This window comes from Rhinichthys klamathensis, unplaced genomic scaffold, assembly GCF_029890125.1.
Source record: "Rhinichthys klamathensis goyatoka isolate OS25496 unplaced genomic scaffold, OSU_Roscu_1.1 h1tg000278l_1, whole genome shotgun sequence".
NCBI lineage: Eukaryota > Metazoa > Chordata > Actinopteri > Cypriniformes > Leuciscidae > Rhinichthys > Rhinichthys klamathensis.
In genome coordinates, this window is record NW_026606797.1 from 137,095 (window position 1) to 154,816 (window position 17,722).

The window sequence follows — 17,722 nt, forward strand, 5'->3', positions numbered from 1 at the left end:
TGTGTTCACTGCAGTGTATGGGTGAGACCGAACCTTTCAGCATCTTCACAGCCACTGTGTTTGAGGAGGCTTTCTTGTCGTGTCCAAACATCGAAGCTTCGATCACCTTCCCGAACGCTCCATGCCCGAGCACCTTCCCTGCAAACACACACACACACACACACACAGAAGAAGTGTTGGGAACACACGTTTCACTGTTCATCATGAGATTAGGGTGTGTGTGCGTCCCAAAACAGTACAGTGAAATTTATTATTAAACACGCCTGAATAAATCGACACTACTTTACTTTAAATAACTGGGAAGTTAACTCCTCAGGGTTCATTTGCATATTCATAGAACCGCGCATACTAAATGAGGCGAGGGTGTCGAGTTACACTCAAGATATTTTAAAACATGAAGACATTTTTTCCAAGAAAAAACTTTTAACTATGTAATTTTGGTGATCAAAGATGAGTTTTAAGAGATAAAATTATTGACGTTTAAACCCTTAAATCCTATTTTAGAGGAATATTGGTGAAATTCTGTCCACAAAAATTACGCGACTGTAAATGAAGTGAACCCTCAACCCCTAACGCACATTAATCTAGTTCAGCTTTTACTGTGAACCGCTCTGAAAACACGCTATTATAAGCATATTATAATAAGCATACTATATGCTTCTTTAAATCTCGATTTCAGGAGATATACTGCTATTTCAGTTTCATTTAGATTAATTGTGCAGTCCCATTTTTTTATTTTAATGTTAAATTTGATTCAATTATTAGCTTTTTCATCAACTCACAAACGACCTGAATTTCCCTCCTTTTACTTCATAAGTCGACAGCATTGCTGAGTATTTTCTGCTTAAAACTGCAGTGAACCAAAGACAGTCTCAAAAACACGGTTTGAAATCGCTGGTGTTTCTGACGTCACAAACGACCTTGTAACCAATCAGATCAACGTGTGATCGTCAACCAGTGGATCTCTGAGCTGAGGGAGTGAGTGGAGGCGGGGCTCATTTGCATATTCATAGAAGGGTGTAGAGTTACATTCAAGCTATTTTAAAGCATAACTAAAAACAAACCAATGAAAAATATTTCATTTTGGTGATCAAAGATGAGTAATAAGGAATTCAATTATTGACTAAAAGGGGACTTTAAGACGCTTCACTTCTGGGCTAGCAGCCGTGACTGCTCTGTGTTAGTGCCGATCTGAATCCCACATCAGAGCTGCTGAACTGAAGGATCAGGGACAGTACCGAGCCGCAGCCGGTCTCTGGATATCTCCCACTGGCTGGAGTCGTAGGGCAGGTATTCACACTGCTCCTCGAGCGGCACTTCTCCCGGGTCCATGATGATGGACAGATAGCCGGTCTTGATATCGGCCGGGTTCACCTGCAGGACAACATCATAAGCATTACTTCTGGATGATCCCGCGGCCCATAAGAGCGCGAGCCCGAGGCTGACTCCGCTACTCATGCTTTCGCTCACACGTTGCGCTGAAGGCAAGGCATTATTGATGTAATTGCATATTGTTATTGAAAGGCCTTGCAGACATCAATGTGCGCTACATTCCTCAACAGAGCCGTATGTATCGAGCTGTTGTGATTTATTAATATTAACAATAATACATTTTATTTATAGGCGCGTTACGTGACACTCTAGGACATGCAGATAAAACACATGAAACATATTTTAGGTGACACTCAAAAACACCTTACATGCAAATGTCACAACCGATCGGAGATACATATGCGATACCGCAGGAATGCCTGGAGAGATGTGGATGTACAGTGGTAGAGTGCACTGACCCGCTTCACGTTGCAGAAGATGACGAGGAGAAGGACCCAGAAGAAGATGGCGATGACCCCCGTCCCGATGAGAATCACTATTTCTACATTGGTCTTGTCATCAGAGCCTGGCAGACAAAACATGTGCTTGTGTTAAAGCTTAGAAGAGAACATAAAAGCTCACGTCTTCTAAAAATCATTTTTTCTAATTGCATGTAAAAGATCCAGTGTTTGTTTTGCAAAATCAAAATTCTCATGATAAAGTGTGACAAATATGATTTTATTGCCAATTTGTTGCTTGTTTTTCCTCAAAAAAAAATGCTACAAAATTATATTTTGAACAAATCAAAATTATATTCCATGAACTAATACAGGTGAAACTCGACAAATTAGAAAACATTTATTTCAGTAATTCAACTTAAAAGGTGACACTAATATATTATATAGACTCATTACATGCAAAGTGAGATATTTCAAGCCTTTATTTGTTATAATTTTGATTATTATGGATTACAGATGAAAACCTTTTTTACAATATTCTAATTTTGACTTTGGGGTTTTCATAAGCTGTAATCCATAATCATCAAAATAATAACAAATAAAGGCTTGAAATATCTCACTTTGCATGTAATGAGTCTATATAATATATTAGTTTCACCTTTTAAGTTGAATTACTGAAATAAATGAACTTTTGCACAATATTTTAATTTGTCGAGTTTTTATATATTAATACACAAACATTTAAATGGTAAAGAAGAAATGCATGAAGGTTATAAAAGACTAAATACGTTTAAATTGCAAATTTAAAAAGTTCAAAAGCTGTAGTTTCAGGGTACGTTTACACGACAACGATGTATCAAAAACGGAAACGTTTTTGCTTTGTGTTTTGTTGTCAAAGCGGTGCCCGTTCGCACGATCCATGAAAGCGTGTAGAATCGCTGTATTCACTGCCAGGCCAGTAGATGGCGATGTCTATTTGTAAAGAAACACTACCCGCCTGAACACGTAATATGCATGTACATGACATCACCGTTTGCACAAATTCACGCTTGTGTTGTTTACACGGAGACGGCAACGGTATATTTTTCAAAAACTTGCACTTTGAAACCCGTTTTCATAAGTTTGCGTTTTCAGTCCCCCAAACCGCCGCTGTCGTGTGCATGAACGGCCATAAAACGCTTTCCGTTTTTAGTTGAAAACAATGTCGTGTAAACGCCTCATTAGTTAGAGTAGAGTTGGGGTGTCATACATGGGTTAACATTAGCTTCGGAATAGAAGTCAATAGGTGACCCCCCCCCCCCCCCCTCCCCCACCGTAATATAAAACAAAAGTGTGTGTTAAGGCCTGTTCACACCGGGACGAATTTCGCGCGTGATATTCGCCGACGTTTAACGCCTCGTGACTAAACAAAGGGCGCCAATGTGAGTGTGCACACCGACGCGTAAAACGCCACACGTAAAAGCGTCAATTTTTAAAAAACGCCTCGGGTTCGTTTTTTTAGTTTGACGCGCCGCGTCAAAAACTATCCGACCAATGAGATTGGCGCTTTTGCTCACGTGTCTGGAGCTTCTGAAGTTACAGTAAAACACAACTTGGGGGCGCTCAAACACAAAACGGTCTTGCCGAGCACACATACGTAACAGTGAAGAAGATATACGCCAAGTAGCGTCTACACTGCCGGGAAGAAATAAGACGAGGAAGATGCAAGGCAAGATGAATGTAGAGCTGCTGGTCTCGTTGGTGTCGGAACATAAAGAACTATATGACAAACGCCACAGCGACTACAAAAATCTTGATAAAAGAGAATGTTATGGAGTGGTATTGCAGAGCAAATGGGCGCCATCTAATGTCAGGGAATGAATTTGCATGTTCACTCGGCTCATCGTCAGCGAAAATCGCTTGGGTGTGAACACAAAAAACGCGTTGAAAAACGCTGCCGAATAACGCGCGCCGATATTCGTCCCGGTGTGTACGAGCCTTTAGTCTGTGTATGAGCTTGTGCCTACTGTTTATGCTCTACTAAATGACTTAAACTGAAGGGCAAGGCAGAAGAGTGAACTGTATACTACAGCGCCACCTAGCGCACGAGAGAGGGGTTCTCACCAAACGTGTGTGTGTGTGTGTGCTTGTAATATTTGAGAGAGAAACTGCGAATCACAGATCCAGCCGCTGTGTCCCAGTGAGTTTTGCTGCATCTAGTGGGGAAGATGTGTCACTGCGCCCAAACACACTCTCTCTGAAAGCTCGTTTGTTAAGATATCAACCTCAAATTTGGAACACGACTCGTTTAGATTTATGGCTTTGATTTTCTAGCAGTTTTAGAGTTCAACATGTTTCATATACAAATATACATTTTATATAAAATAAATCATTTCATAAACTTAAACCTATATAACTTTAATTTTGTTTTACCTTTTAAACTAGTTTTACTTCAACAATAATCTGCCACGGGTCTTCTTTAAAATGAGACCAAACTGTCTGCGCTCTCAAGCTGCACATTTTTAAGACAGACATTTTTGACACTTATGTGTAACTTTTTTTAATTGATGCACTAGGGTTAAAATATAGAAGTCAATGGATGAACCCCCCCGTAACATAAAACAAAAGAGTGTGTTAGTCCGTGTATGAGCTTGTACCTACTGTTTATGCTCTACTAAATGACTTTCCAGACAGCAACATAGTGTCGGCCCAGATCCGGGCCGTGTGGAACTCATCTGCACCGGATGTGGGCCGGATCTGGGCCGACTCTATGTTGCTGTCTGAAGGGCAAGGCAGAAGAGTGAACTGTATCCTACAGCGCCACCTGGAGGTTCTCACCGATGACGGACACCGTGGCCGAGGACTGAACGCACCCCCTCTGGTTGCAGGCGGAGCAGGTGTACAGACCGGCGTCCTCCTCTCGCACTCGCTGAATGCTGAGAGTCCGGTTGGAGTCCTGAAGCAGGATCCCTGTACACATCCACAAAACTGTCAAACACACAATCTGCCGGCTTTCTGTTTTCTGAACCGCAAGTCCTGTGATATTCTTCAATCATCAACACCTTCACTATCTACCCCTGAATTGGTTCAACGAGAAACGGTGTACAAAATGAACTTATAAAAGCAGGCCAACGATGTGAATGAGTGAGTTCTTAACGCATATGGATTGGCCCTCTTAAAAAAAGGGTGTTGATGCCTCAGAAGAAACATTTTTGGTTCCTCAAAGAACCTTCGATCAGTTCACCCTCATCCTTCCCGCGGGTCTTTTTTTTTTTTTAATTATGTGTTAAACAGAGGGTCCAAGACCCCAGGACTTTTGTTGCACTTGAACCACAAAAACACACACATAATTTTTTTAAATGTATTCGAGGAGTTTTGTGGTTGAAATGTAAAAAAAAGTAACAAATCCTTCCCTCGTGGGTCAATTTGACCCCCTTAGGAATGAATGGAATGCGAGGAATGCTTCAGTTCACATAGAAGACTCAAAATTCAAACTAAAAATGCTAAAACGTCACCACAAAAATATTTTATAATGTCTACATGTGTATCTGAATGCATACTGAAGAGAAAAGACTTTAGGACCCAGTGGAACAGCTCATAGAGCTATAAGCATAGATATCCATAATAAAGGCTAGATGTCTCGTCCGCGCTGCTGGCCAATAGAGGTCGACGTCCACACTGGCGGCCATCTTGCCACAGGCAGCTCGCTCACTCGTAACATTGTGTTTTAATGGTGCATGTACTTTTTAAATAACCATAACTTGCTCAATTTTTTACCGATTTTCAAACGGTTTGGTTTGTTATAAACGTCAGAGATGTATTTATGACACTGCAAACTTATGAATAATAAGTGTATCAATAAATAATCATCCAGAATTATAGCCACGTTAATAACGTTTGTAAGAAACCAAACCGTTTGTAAATCCGTCAAGATTTCACCGAGATAAGAGTATTTGTGTTCGTGCTGATCACTCATCTTACATCAGGCACCACAGAGCCTTGCCTGTGACAAGATGGCCGCCGGTGATGACGATAGAGACTCCGCCGTAAGACATCTAGCCTTTATTATGGATTTCTGTGGCTATAAGCCCATCTAGAGTCATGAAATATCATCTTATATTATTTATTTTCCAAAAGAGGTCGGCAATGACTCCCGATGCAAGATATTTAGAGCTGAATTAAAAGGGTTATGCATGAAATTGTGAGTTATTCTGAATTAAATTACTTATGCTTAAATTACTATTTATTTATTATTTATTGATCAAATCTAGTAATTTAAAGGTAAACAAAATAAAAAATAACAAAAAATATCTCTCCAAAAATTGTATTAAAAAATAGAAAACATATTATCAAAATGAGATCAAATAAGCTTTCTGGACACACAAAAAAATTCTGTCTAATTTTAGGTTTTCTGGTCATTTTGACCCGCGAGAGAAAGATGTGTTTCAAAGTGCGAGGGAACGATGAACCATTGAATCTTCTGTGCATTTGAAAGGTTTCATACAGTTTTAAAGGTTCTTCATGGAACTATCAATACCAATAAAGAACCTTCATCTAAAAATCCAAGACGTCCTGCGAGTCGCCCGTCACAATTTAAGTCAGCCAACGCTAATTAACACAATTTTACCATTTAAAGCATAACATAAACATTATAATATTATTTATATCATATTTAGAGTGTTATTTTAATGTCACATATACTAAATGATAATTATAGTCAGATAATTGAGTTTAGCGTAGGTTTAACATGTGACGAGCAGTATTTAACTCCACTCATGTATCTCCTTATTTTGCAGCACAGAGGTAATCTATTTTCTGTGAATGTGCGAGACTTGGCATTCATTTCTCCGCTTTAGGGAAACAACTAGAAGAAAAACAAAGTGCAGTAAACAGTAAGAATATTTGCGCTACAAACCAGTGTGTTTACGCCTATGATAATACATCTAAAACGACATGATAACAAACAACAGTTTGCAAAATCAAGCATTATTACGGACTGTATTTATACAGCGACAATAAGCAGAAGCTTTTTTTAAGAGTGTTGAGAAACTTTGTAAAGTAAGACTACACGCCTGCGCACATATATATTCAAACGCGCATATAGATGAACACGTAGGGCTGGACTGGGACAAAAAAAAGATTTTTTGGTTAAAGATTTGATTGGGCCAGCCGAGTGTCAATCAAGAAAAGAACCAATGAGCCGCTGATCTACGCATTTAATGGGCTGGTCTGTGAGAAGAAGAAAAAACCTACGCTGACTTTTCTTGTTCAATGCATTACACCGGCGCAAAGATCCCAGCGCCGCCAATTAAGCCAAACAAAACTAAACGAATGGGCCGCTGATGTACAGGTTTTATGGGCAATTCAGACACAAAAAAAAAAATATATATATATATATATATATACACTCACCAAAAGGATTATTAGGAACACCTGTTCAATTTCTCATTAATGCAATTATCTAATCAACCAATCACATGGCAGTTGCTTCAATGCATTTAGGGGTGTGGTCCTGGTCAAGACGATCTCCTGAACTCCAAACTGAATGTCAGAATGGGAAAGAAAGGTGATTTAAGCAATTTTGAGCGTGGCATGGTTGTTGGTGCCAGACGGGCCGGTCTGAGTATTTCACAATCTGCTCAGTTACTGGGATTTTCACACACAACCATTTCTAGGGTTTACAAAGAATGGTGTGAAAAGGGAAAAGCATCCAGTATGCGGCAGTCCTGTGGGCGAAAATGCCTTGTTGATGCTAGAGGTCAGAGGAGAATGGGCCGACTGATTCAAGCTGATAGAAGAGCAACTTTGACTGAAATAACCACTCGTTACAACCGAGGTATGCAGCAAAGCATTTGTGAAGCCACAACACGCACAACCTTGAGGCGGATGGGCTACAACAGCAGAAGACTCCACCGGGTACCACTCATCTCCACTACAAAGAGGAAAAAGAGGCGACAATTTGCAAGAGCTCACCAAAATTGGACAGTTGAAGACTGGAAAAATGTTGCCTGGTCTGATGAGTCTCGATTTCTGTTGAGACATTCAGATGTTAGAGTCAGAATTTGGCGTAAACAGAATGAGAACATGGATCCATCATGCCTTGTTACCACTGTGCAGGCTGGTGGTGGTGGTGTAATGGTGTGGGGGATGTTTTCTTGGCACACTTTAGGCCCCTTAGTGCCAATTGGGCATCGTTTAAATGCCACGGCCTACCTGAGCATTGTTTCTGACCATGTCCATCCCTTTATGGCCACCATGTACCCATCCTCTGATGGCTACTTCCAGCAGGATAATGCACCATGTCACAAAGCTCGAATCATTTCAAATTGGTTTCTTGAACATGACAATGAGTTCACTGTACTAAAATGGCCCCCACAGTCACCAGATCTCAACCCAATAGAGCATCTTTGGGATGTGGTGGACCGGGAGCTTCGTGCTCTGGATGTGCATCCCACAAATCTCCATCAACTGCAAGATGCTATCCTATCAATATGGGCCAACATTTCTAAAGAATGCTTTCAGCACCTTGTTGAATCAATGCCACGTAGAATTAAGGCAGTTCTGAAGGCGAAAGGGGGTCAAACACAGTATTAGTATGGTGTTCCTAATAATCCTTTAGGTGAGTGTATATATATATATTTTAAGTATGAGATGTATCGGCCCAAAAAGCACGTCGGCCCACCGGGAAAGTGATGGCCAGTCCGTGATGGCCAGTTTAACACATTCCAGTCACACACTCCTGCTAAAAGAACAAGCTAACTCTTGAACTCAGTTTGCTCCCGATATAATATCCTCCGCATAACACCTTTCCACAACCTGTACATGCACTGCATGCGAATTCACTTACGGCCCACACACACACATTCCCAGAGCTGTTTATACGCGAGTCCTGAATGCTTTACTCCAGCACTGGAGATCGGTTTAGTGTGTGTGTGTGTGTGTGTGTGTGTGTGTGAGAGAGAGAGTGTTAGTATGTGCTCATGAATAAGTGTGTTCCTATTCAAATGTGCTAAGCTAGAGGGGATTGCTGCGGTGCGCATAATGTAATCTATAATGGAATCGCTTTTGAATAGTACATTTATGTTAATTTGAAGGAGGGCTGAACAACATGCAGAGAAATAGAAGAAAATAGTGTACATTTAAAACAGATGATGCGATATCATTGACTACTTCACAATCTCATATTCACATTATTATTCACAAACTCACATTATTAACTAACACTTAGCTTAGCTCTTTATATTAGGTGTCTCTACTACTGTGTTCTTGCGGCAAAAAAGAATAGTACATTTTTAGGTACAATGTACTTATTGTGTTGATGCTGTATTGTGAAACACGGCTGAAGTGGGATACAGGTTTAGTGTTGTGGGAATAAGGGAGCTCCAGTCGTTCTCAGCCAATAATACCGTTATATAGTTTGATCAGGGTCAATGTAAAGATGACGCAAAAATCACGAGACAAACAATTACTTCACAACTGGTCCTTCAGTTCTGCCTCGGGAAAAACAACTGTGATTAACTGTATTGAAGGCATACTTTTTGAAAAGCTTCCTTGAAGATAATATAATATAATTATAATTAAAGGCCACTTAAGAGTACTTAAAGAAAGTACGCTTTAATGACAATATTTCTAAACACACTTTTTGTAATGTATTGTACTTTACATCTGTGTACAGAATACTTTCAATATCATGTTCTAAGTCAATTAAACGCACATTTAATTGCAAGCATTAAAATTTGTTTAACAAATCTAAACAAAATTCATTTGCATTCAAATTCAGTTAAAATACATTTAATTTTAATCAGACTACACTGTAAAAATGATTGACGAAAATCTGAGAATGGTGTTGCGAAGACATTATGACAGCAAGAAAGGATGGCTGTGATATATTTGAGTGCGTTTCTTTCCTTCACGCTTATGTCTTACGTGAACATTAACAGCTGGGAAATAAGTGGCACGTGTATCAGTATATTGGATCAGTGCATTCGCTCTTAAAGTGACAGTAGCCTAATATTCCTGCCGTCTGTGTCATTAATCTTAATCAAATAACAAAAGACAAAGAGAAAATCACTCACTGCTCTAGATTTAGTAGCATTAATCTATATTTAATTTATACAGTGAAGACTATGCAGTGTTGTGTTACATATGATTAGCCTACTTTCTGTTGATAAAGAAATGTATTGTGATCTATTTCTCAGGAATGCTCTATTTGTTAAGCTCCTAATCACTCCTAAACACAAAATGTTGCACATATATAAATTAGGGCTGTCAAATGATTAATCACGATTAATCACATCCAAAAAAAAGTTTTTGTTTACATAATATATGTGGATGCACTGTGTATAATTATTTTGTATATATATAAATACACACACATGCATGTATATTTAAGAAAAAAATATTATTTATATATAAAATATTTATATTTATATCTAATATAAATTATATATAAATCTATATACAGTATATACATGAAAATATTTCTTAAATATATACAAGCATGTGTGTGTGTTTATATATATAAAATAATTATACACAGTGCACCCACATATATTATGTAAACAAAAACTTTTATTTTGGATGTGATTAATCGTGATTAATCATTTGACAGCCCTAATATATATATATACAACATAAAAACATGCATGTACACAATAAGTGCATTGCATCAAATGATTAATTTAGACAGCAGTGTGTGTTAGTTAAAGACAGCTAGTATAAAGTGCGCTAGTAAGAGTGCTGAAGGCCACGAGTGACTGACCTGAGATCTGATGCAGGGGTTGGTTATCTTTAAACCAGGACAGCTGTGGAGAGGGGGTGCCCTCCACATCACACTCCATCTGCAGAGACTCGCTCACATTCACCGTCTGATTGCTGGGGTTGTGCCGGTATCGAGGAGCCTCCAGTGCTGGGACCCAGAGAGAGAGAGAGAGAGTTTATCAGAGTTTATTCGCTATAGTTTAGAAAATGGTGATAAACATGAGCAGAACTCAGAGTTCTCAGATCAGTGGATATTTGACTGGTTTTGTCCGTCCTTCTGTTAGACTCTCACACATGAATTATGTTGATTATCTGTCAGCTGTTCAATTTAACTACACAATTAGAGAATACCAGTTTAGCTCAACCAGTGACCAAGCAATGCTTCATGTTGTTCAGTGTGTGTGTAAAAAGAGGATTAGCAATTACAGAAAACACACTTCAGCAGAACATGATCAGCTCAAAGTGGAGGAATTTATATAGTCTATTTCACGATAACGATGTATATCACGACAGTTATTTTACCTAATTTCTGTTATTAAAAATAAGAAAAAATAAGCAAATTATAAACAATGGTACAAATAGAATATAAGAAAAATATTAATTAAACAAATGAAGTTTTTTTAGGTACAGTAGGTTTAATTAACATGTAGTTAGAACTAGTACAGAAAATTAATGATCTAGAAAAAAAATTATTGCTAAATCTTCACTGTATGAATTAAATGTAAACTTATTAAAGCTAATAAAGTTATTCCGTAAGTTATTTTCTCTTTTATTAGATTCACATTAATGACACAGAGCCGCAGGTTTATTAGGCTACCGTCACTTTAAGACCAAACGCACGGATCCAATATACTGACACACATCCGGTTTACACACAACTGTGTACTTTCCCCTGACACACAACCGTCTGTGTGTACATGAATACTCCAAATGATGGGCATTCGGACATGATTGCGTGTGTTTTCGACCATTCAAGCGCAATAAGACGTGAACGAGATCTAAGAACTGAATTCACGATCGCACGGCTTTCTGTGCGTCAGCGCATTGAGTTCTCTTCGCAAAATCATAACCATAGACATGCTATACCGTGGTAAGGATATATATTGCCATACAGGGTTTGGGAGTTAGTCCCTGCTGCAGATACTGAACTGTGTGCAAGTGAAACTGGCCATCTAGATTTGAGCAGTGAATGCGCTTCACCTTTGACTGGGATGTACTTGCGGTGGCAGTGTTTCTCCCCAGTGCGCCGGTTCTGCACCTCGCACACGTAGTTGCCCTCGTCCTGCAGCTGGATGCTGGTGATGCTGAGCTCCAGGACCCAGTTGTTGCTGGCGGCGTGGAAGGACAGATTCCCGCCCAGAGCCTCGGCGTACTGGTGCAGACTCTTGCAGTCCAGCTCTGGAGGAACGGCCTGCGGGTCCAGGCGGTACCAGCGCAGGTTCTCGTAGGTGTAGTTATCTGCGTTACACTTCAGGCGCACCAGATCCTGCTCCAGAGGATCCTCAGAGGGCTCCGTCTCTATCCCGAAGCCTTCTGGGATAGCTGCGCAGTAAAAAAAAAAAAAAAAAAAAAAAAAAACGTTGGGTTATTTTTTAACCCAGCCATTGGGTTACACGTATTGGGTCACTATGCTGGGTTATTTAAAAAAATTAATCATTGGGTAAATTTTTGGAATAACCCAGCTATTGGGTTAAATATGTATGTTGTATGTACACTTGTGTATTCTTGAATTTATGTACACAATTATGTGTATTTACATTAGATTCTAAACTCCCAAATATTTAGTTTGTAATTTAAAAATATATTTGTTGAGACATATTTATTGTTTTATACAAATAAACAATCTGTATTTGAAAACTAAGTGTATTTTATTCATTTAAATAATAACATGAATAAAAACAAATAGTTAACTTAACTGTTGGGTTACTTTTAACCCAACTGGCTTTTAACCCAATGCATTGGGTTAACATAACCCACAGTTGGGAAGGTGCTATACCACTCCACAGTTGGGTTACTCGTTGGGTTATTTTTAACCCAACATTATTAAGTGAGTAAATAGGAAAGCAATGCATATAATGAGAAAAATAATGGCACACCTCTCCTGGATAAACCACTCAACTAGAGGTGTCATTAATGTGTGTGTCTGTGCCATAGACTGTAAGATGGACGCCGCATCTCCACTTCCATCCTCTGTAGAAAAATGAAGCCCAAATATCCTAGAAACGGTAGTTGCCGATTACGTCATTATGGGGTGTAGCCGCAGCACCGATGTCCCGCCCACAGACTCAGCACAGCTGTCAATCATGACGGCACACCTCGTTTTTATTTTTACAGCATCAAATAACTAACCATATCCAAACTTATTGGAAAAACGAACGCTTGAACATCCAGTACGTCCTGCCTAAAATAACAGAAACCATCTTTTGAATTTTTTTGGGGGATTTTTTAGGTTGAGTCGCGTCCCATTCGCTTATATGGAGGGGGCGGGGCTTATACTGCATCCAGCCACCAGGGGGCGATCAAAACGCTTTGGCTTCACTTTTCAGGACGTGTGCGACACACTTGGTCTGTGCACTTTAAAAAATGTCATTTTAACAGTAAAAGATGGTAAAAATGCTACAGTAACATTAGTTAGATTTACTGTATTGTAAACTGTAATAGATCTAACGGGACATTTCATGCAATTTTACAGTAAAATACTGTTAAATGTACAGTTTTTGGAAGTGAAGTACAAGTAATCTGGACCACAAAAGGAGGTTTTTGGTAAATAAATGTCCCGCTCGCGCTCGTCCATATAATGCCAGTGAATAGCGACAAACATCACGCTTTAAAAAAGACGCAAAATGAATTGATGTGATACTTTTGCATCTTTTTATAAAAGCGTGATGCCAGTCGCTATTCACTGCCATTATATGGACGAGCGCGAGCGGGACATTTATTTACCAAAAACCTCCTTTTGTGGTCCATAAAAGAAAGAAGGGCGTATGGCATTAGAACTACACCAGGGTGAGTAAATTATGACTTCATTTCCATTTTAGGGTGAACTATCTCTTTAAATATAGTCGAAGTAGTGACCACCATCAGTGTCACAAAGTGAAAGAAAGAATAGCTTTAGTGATGTTATTAAAGATCCAATCAGCTTTGTTCGGCATAAGTGTGTTGGTGAAACTCACTGGTTACGTAGAAATATATCAGTCGCTCATCTCTTCCCACTTTGTTCTCTGCCGAGCACTTGTACATGGCCGACACATTGGCGATCTGAATCACCACACGGCCCACAGTCTGGGGAAACAGCAGAGAACATTCCCATTCAAGATTTAAAAAAACATTGGGATCACAGCAAAAAGACATTGCTAAAGGAATAGTTCGTCCAAATCATGTTGTTGTTTCAAGCCGGAACAACAGTCTCGAGAGAAGATATAGTGGGAAAAAGAAAATTCAATTTCGCGTTTAACAGAAGAAAGGGGTTCAGAATGAAACAAGAGTGAATAAATGATGAGTTTAAGCTGTTACTCTCACAGCTCCCAGGGTCACACACAGGAAGTGACCTCACAGGTGTGACAGCAAACAGGAAGTGAGTGCTGTGTTAATGTGTCTATTCCGTCTCCATCCAGGAAGCAAGAACTGGACGATGGGTTTAAATATTTCGAAAGTGGAAACTGTAACGCAAAACACACACACACACACACCTCCCCCCTCCCACACCCTGGATGACAAGTTTGGGAAAACCGGCGGCACAGGACAGCGCTCAGGGTTCAGGCTGCGGGCACATCAATTTGGTTCAGACATTTATGGGAAATCTTCAGGAAATAAGAATAATTCAAACAGGAAGTGACACCTTTTCTTTCCCGTCCACCATCTCAGTCACGGCCTCGATGCTCTCGATCGGATTGACGGCCTGTTCGGGATCCAAATCTATCCAGTTCTGGCAGATGGGGATCCTGTCTCGCTGTCCTCTTCGACTCCTGCCAAAACACACACACACACACACACACACACACACACACACACACACACACACACACACACACACACACACACACACACAACGGTGAAGAACAGAGTAGGAGGTCCGGTGACACTTCATAACACTGTTCCTTCATTAGTGAATAACTACACAGGAACACATGAGTAACACACTGTTAACACTCCAGTAACTGCTATTAACTATCGAGAACCTCTGATTGACGCATTGGTTAGTTATAGCGCTCAGTTTAATGTGGAACTTCACTTTTAGCTAATCAGTAACTACTATACTTTTCATACATCACTGAAGACTACTAAGAACTACTATATACAGGTTCATAATTAATATTAATAATGCATAATGCATGATGTAAGGTAATGGTAACCCATTAGTAATGAATCAAGTCTTCATCCTTCTAAAGGAACTAATAATAATTTGGATCGGTATTCTAAAGTGAAAAGCTTCATAACTACCTAATATTGACTGAGATGATTGTTATTTAAATGTATATGTCATGTATAAACTCTAAGAATATCACTCCCAGAATAATCATAGAATAACGTGTGTGTGTGTGAGTGTGTGTTTGTGTGTGTAAGTGTGTGTGTGTCTGTGTGTGTGTCTGTGTCTGTGTGTGTGTGTGTGTGTGTGTGTGTGTGTGTGTGTGTGTGTGTGTGTGTGTGTGTGTGTGTGTGTGTGTGTGTGTGTGTGTGTGTGTGTGTGTGTGTGTGTGTGTGTGTGCGTGTGCGTGTGTGTGTGTGTGTGTGTGGGAATATCAGGATGCCGGACAGCTCCCACACCAGGAAGAGCTCTGAGATGCGTCTGCCTTCCTGTGTGTGACGAGAGCGGAGTAAGGAACGACACACACACACACACACACACATGCGCGTTAGCCTTTAAATCATTCAAAAGAATTAACACAATGGGTCAGTTGAAAAACCTTGTGTAAGTACATATTAAATATAAAAAATAAAAATACATATTGTTTAATTGGATCATTAGACTATTTGTATCAATACTTTTCTTAGAATGTAATAAATAAATGTATAGTCTTTTTTACAATATTTAAAACATATCTTTTGACTTGTATGCCATCTTGGATACTTTTTTTCTCTGAGTTCGTTGCGGTGCATTCTGGGATTGCCTTCTCTGCCAAGTATACGCGATGCTATTTTACATTTATTTACATTTAGCAGACGATTTTATTCACAGTGACTTAAAAATAATGAATGCAACAAGTTATTCATGTTAAAGTCGTCATGAAAGGGAAGTTGCGCTGGTCTTTTCTCTATTGTGTCGTATATCGAGTGAAGCGCTTCAGGAACAAGAACACATGTGGGCGGGGCTTGATTGTGTCTGTGGGGAATTGATTGGACGGTTGTGGTTTGCTATTGGCTGATCTCATGTGAGTGACAGGTTAGAAGCCCCGCCCCCGTCATCAGAGAAGAGAAGATATGTATAATATCTCTTGACCTGTCCACAATCTTTACTTTATTTACTCTGCTTGTAGCGAGGACACATACTGAGATTCTGATCAGAAGTCAGCATGACGTAAAGCCAGTTATATATGCATTATATACCACGTTATACATACCATGTTTTGCTGAAGTGTGTTTTCTGTAATTGCTAATGCTCTTTTTACACACACACTGAACAACATGAAGCATTGCTTGGTCACTGGTTGAGCTAAACTGGTATTATCTAATTGTGTAGTTAAATTGAACAGCTGACAGATATTCAACATAATTCATGTGTGAGAGTCTAACAGAAGGACGGACAAAACCAGTCAAATATCCACTGATCTGATCAGACAGCAACATAGTGTCGGCCCAGATCCGGCCCACATCCGGGCCGTGTGGAGTCCATGTGTACCGCATGTGGGCCGGATCTGGGCCGACACTATGCTTCTGTCTGGAGAGTGTGATCGGGATCTCTCGGCCTCAGCTGTGAGTGTGTAAGCAGAAGGACCGAATGACCACGCTGACGTCCCTCCAAACCGGATCAGATCCGGGCCGTCCTCGTTCAGGGCCAGAGGACGCTTCGATCCGCCTGTCTCCGGGTTTCCTGATGTTTAGACGACAGGCCTCTGCCCTTCACACTGCTCTCTCTCTCTCTGAACACTATAAATAAGCCTTATCTGCAGTGCGCACGGAAGAAGAGCCGCCACTCGCTCAGCCTGCACTGCAGAGAAAATAAACACGCTTCTGAAAACACGGGCTAGAGCGACTCCGACCACGAGGAGAGCGCGGGCACGACGCCAAGCCGGACTAAGACTGAACTCAACGTGAACTTGATCTCCACAGCTCGCCAGATCGACTAATAGTCGCACTGATGAAGTTCTAGTTCGGAGAGAAATCCCTTCAGAACGGCAATACCCTGAGACTTTAAAAAATGCTGGGTTGTTTCAACCCAAATTTGGGTCAAATATGGACAAACCCAAATGTTGGGTTAAAAATGCAATTAAAAAATTTACAGTTGAAAGTGAAAGTTGAAGTTGGGTTAAAATTTTAAATTACATTTTTAACCCAACATTTGGGTTTTGACCATATTTTACCCAAATTTGGTTTAAAACAACCCAGCATTGTTTAGAGTGGATAGGAGAGAGCGGGCCACAACCCAACGCTTTTAGACTTTCTTAGTGTGTGTAAATCTACTAAGGGTTTGAGTATTTATTTTTAAAGTAGAAAAAAGTAGTGTTAATTTACTTTCAAGTGAAAATTATCCCATGATTTACTCTCCCTCAAGCCATCCTAGGTGACTTTCTTCTTTCAGACGAATACAGTTATATTATAAAATGTCCTGGCTCTTCCAAGCTTTATAATGGCAGTCAGTGGCGTAACGAGCCTACACCGGGCCCTTATGCAGGATTAACAGCACGTGCGAGTACGCTACCATGAACAAGACAGGATAGGATCATAGAGACACAGCTTATAAGAGATGAGACGACTGACAAATTCAGGAGTAGCCTACGCGCACCACAACAACAAACAAAAACACTGGTGAATGCGCACCATAACACATGAAAAGCACTGCGATCTTCTTAAAGAAGCTCTTAAATTTCTCGAATTCCTCTTTTCGTTTTCGCTTTTGAAAGCCACTTTTGTGTTTGTAATTTGACGACGACTCCATATCGATATTGTCTGTCTCAAGTTCAACGTTTTTACTGTTTTGCACGCAACGCATGTTCACGTACCGACCCGGGGATTCCCCAGTCCCAATTCGAAACAAATTACACCAAAATCCATCATTG

At 40.0% G+C, this 17,722-nt stretch overlaps 1 protein-coding gene across 2 annotated transcripts in view; it reads right to left on the bottom strand.

Annotated features, from left to right (window-relative positions):
* flt4 (fms related receptor tyrosine kinase 4) overlaps positions 1-17,722 on the bottom strand; it is a 102,384-nt gene that overhangs the window by 18,756 nt on the left and 65,906 nt on the right. For both annotated transcript variants that reach the window (XM_056268943.1, XM_056268942.1), the window contains exons 11-18: positions 14,347-14,473; positions 13,682-13,790; positions 11,709-12,050; positions 10,510-10,656; positions 4,587-4,718; positions 1,791-1,897; positions 1,239-1,374; positions 34-138 (exon numbers count right to left, since the gene is read on the bottom strand). In XM_056268943.1, coding sequence (XP_056124918.1) covers positions 34-138; positions 1,239-1,374; positions 1,791-1,897; positions 4,587-4,718; positions 10,510-10,656; positions 11,709-12,050; positions 13,682-13,790; positions 14,347-14,473 — 1,205 coding nt within the window. The remainder of the gene's footprint in view (positions 1-33; positions 139-1,238; positions 1,375-1,790; positions 1,898-4,586; positions 4,719-10,509; positions 10,657-11,708; positions 12,051-13,681; positions 13,791-14,346; positions 14,474-17,722) is intronic.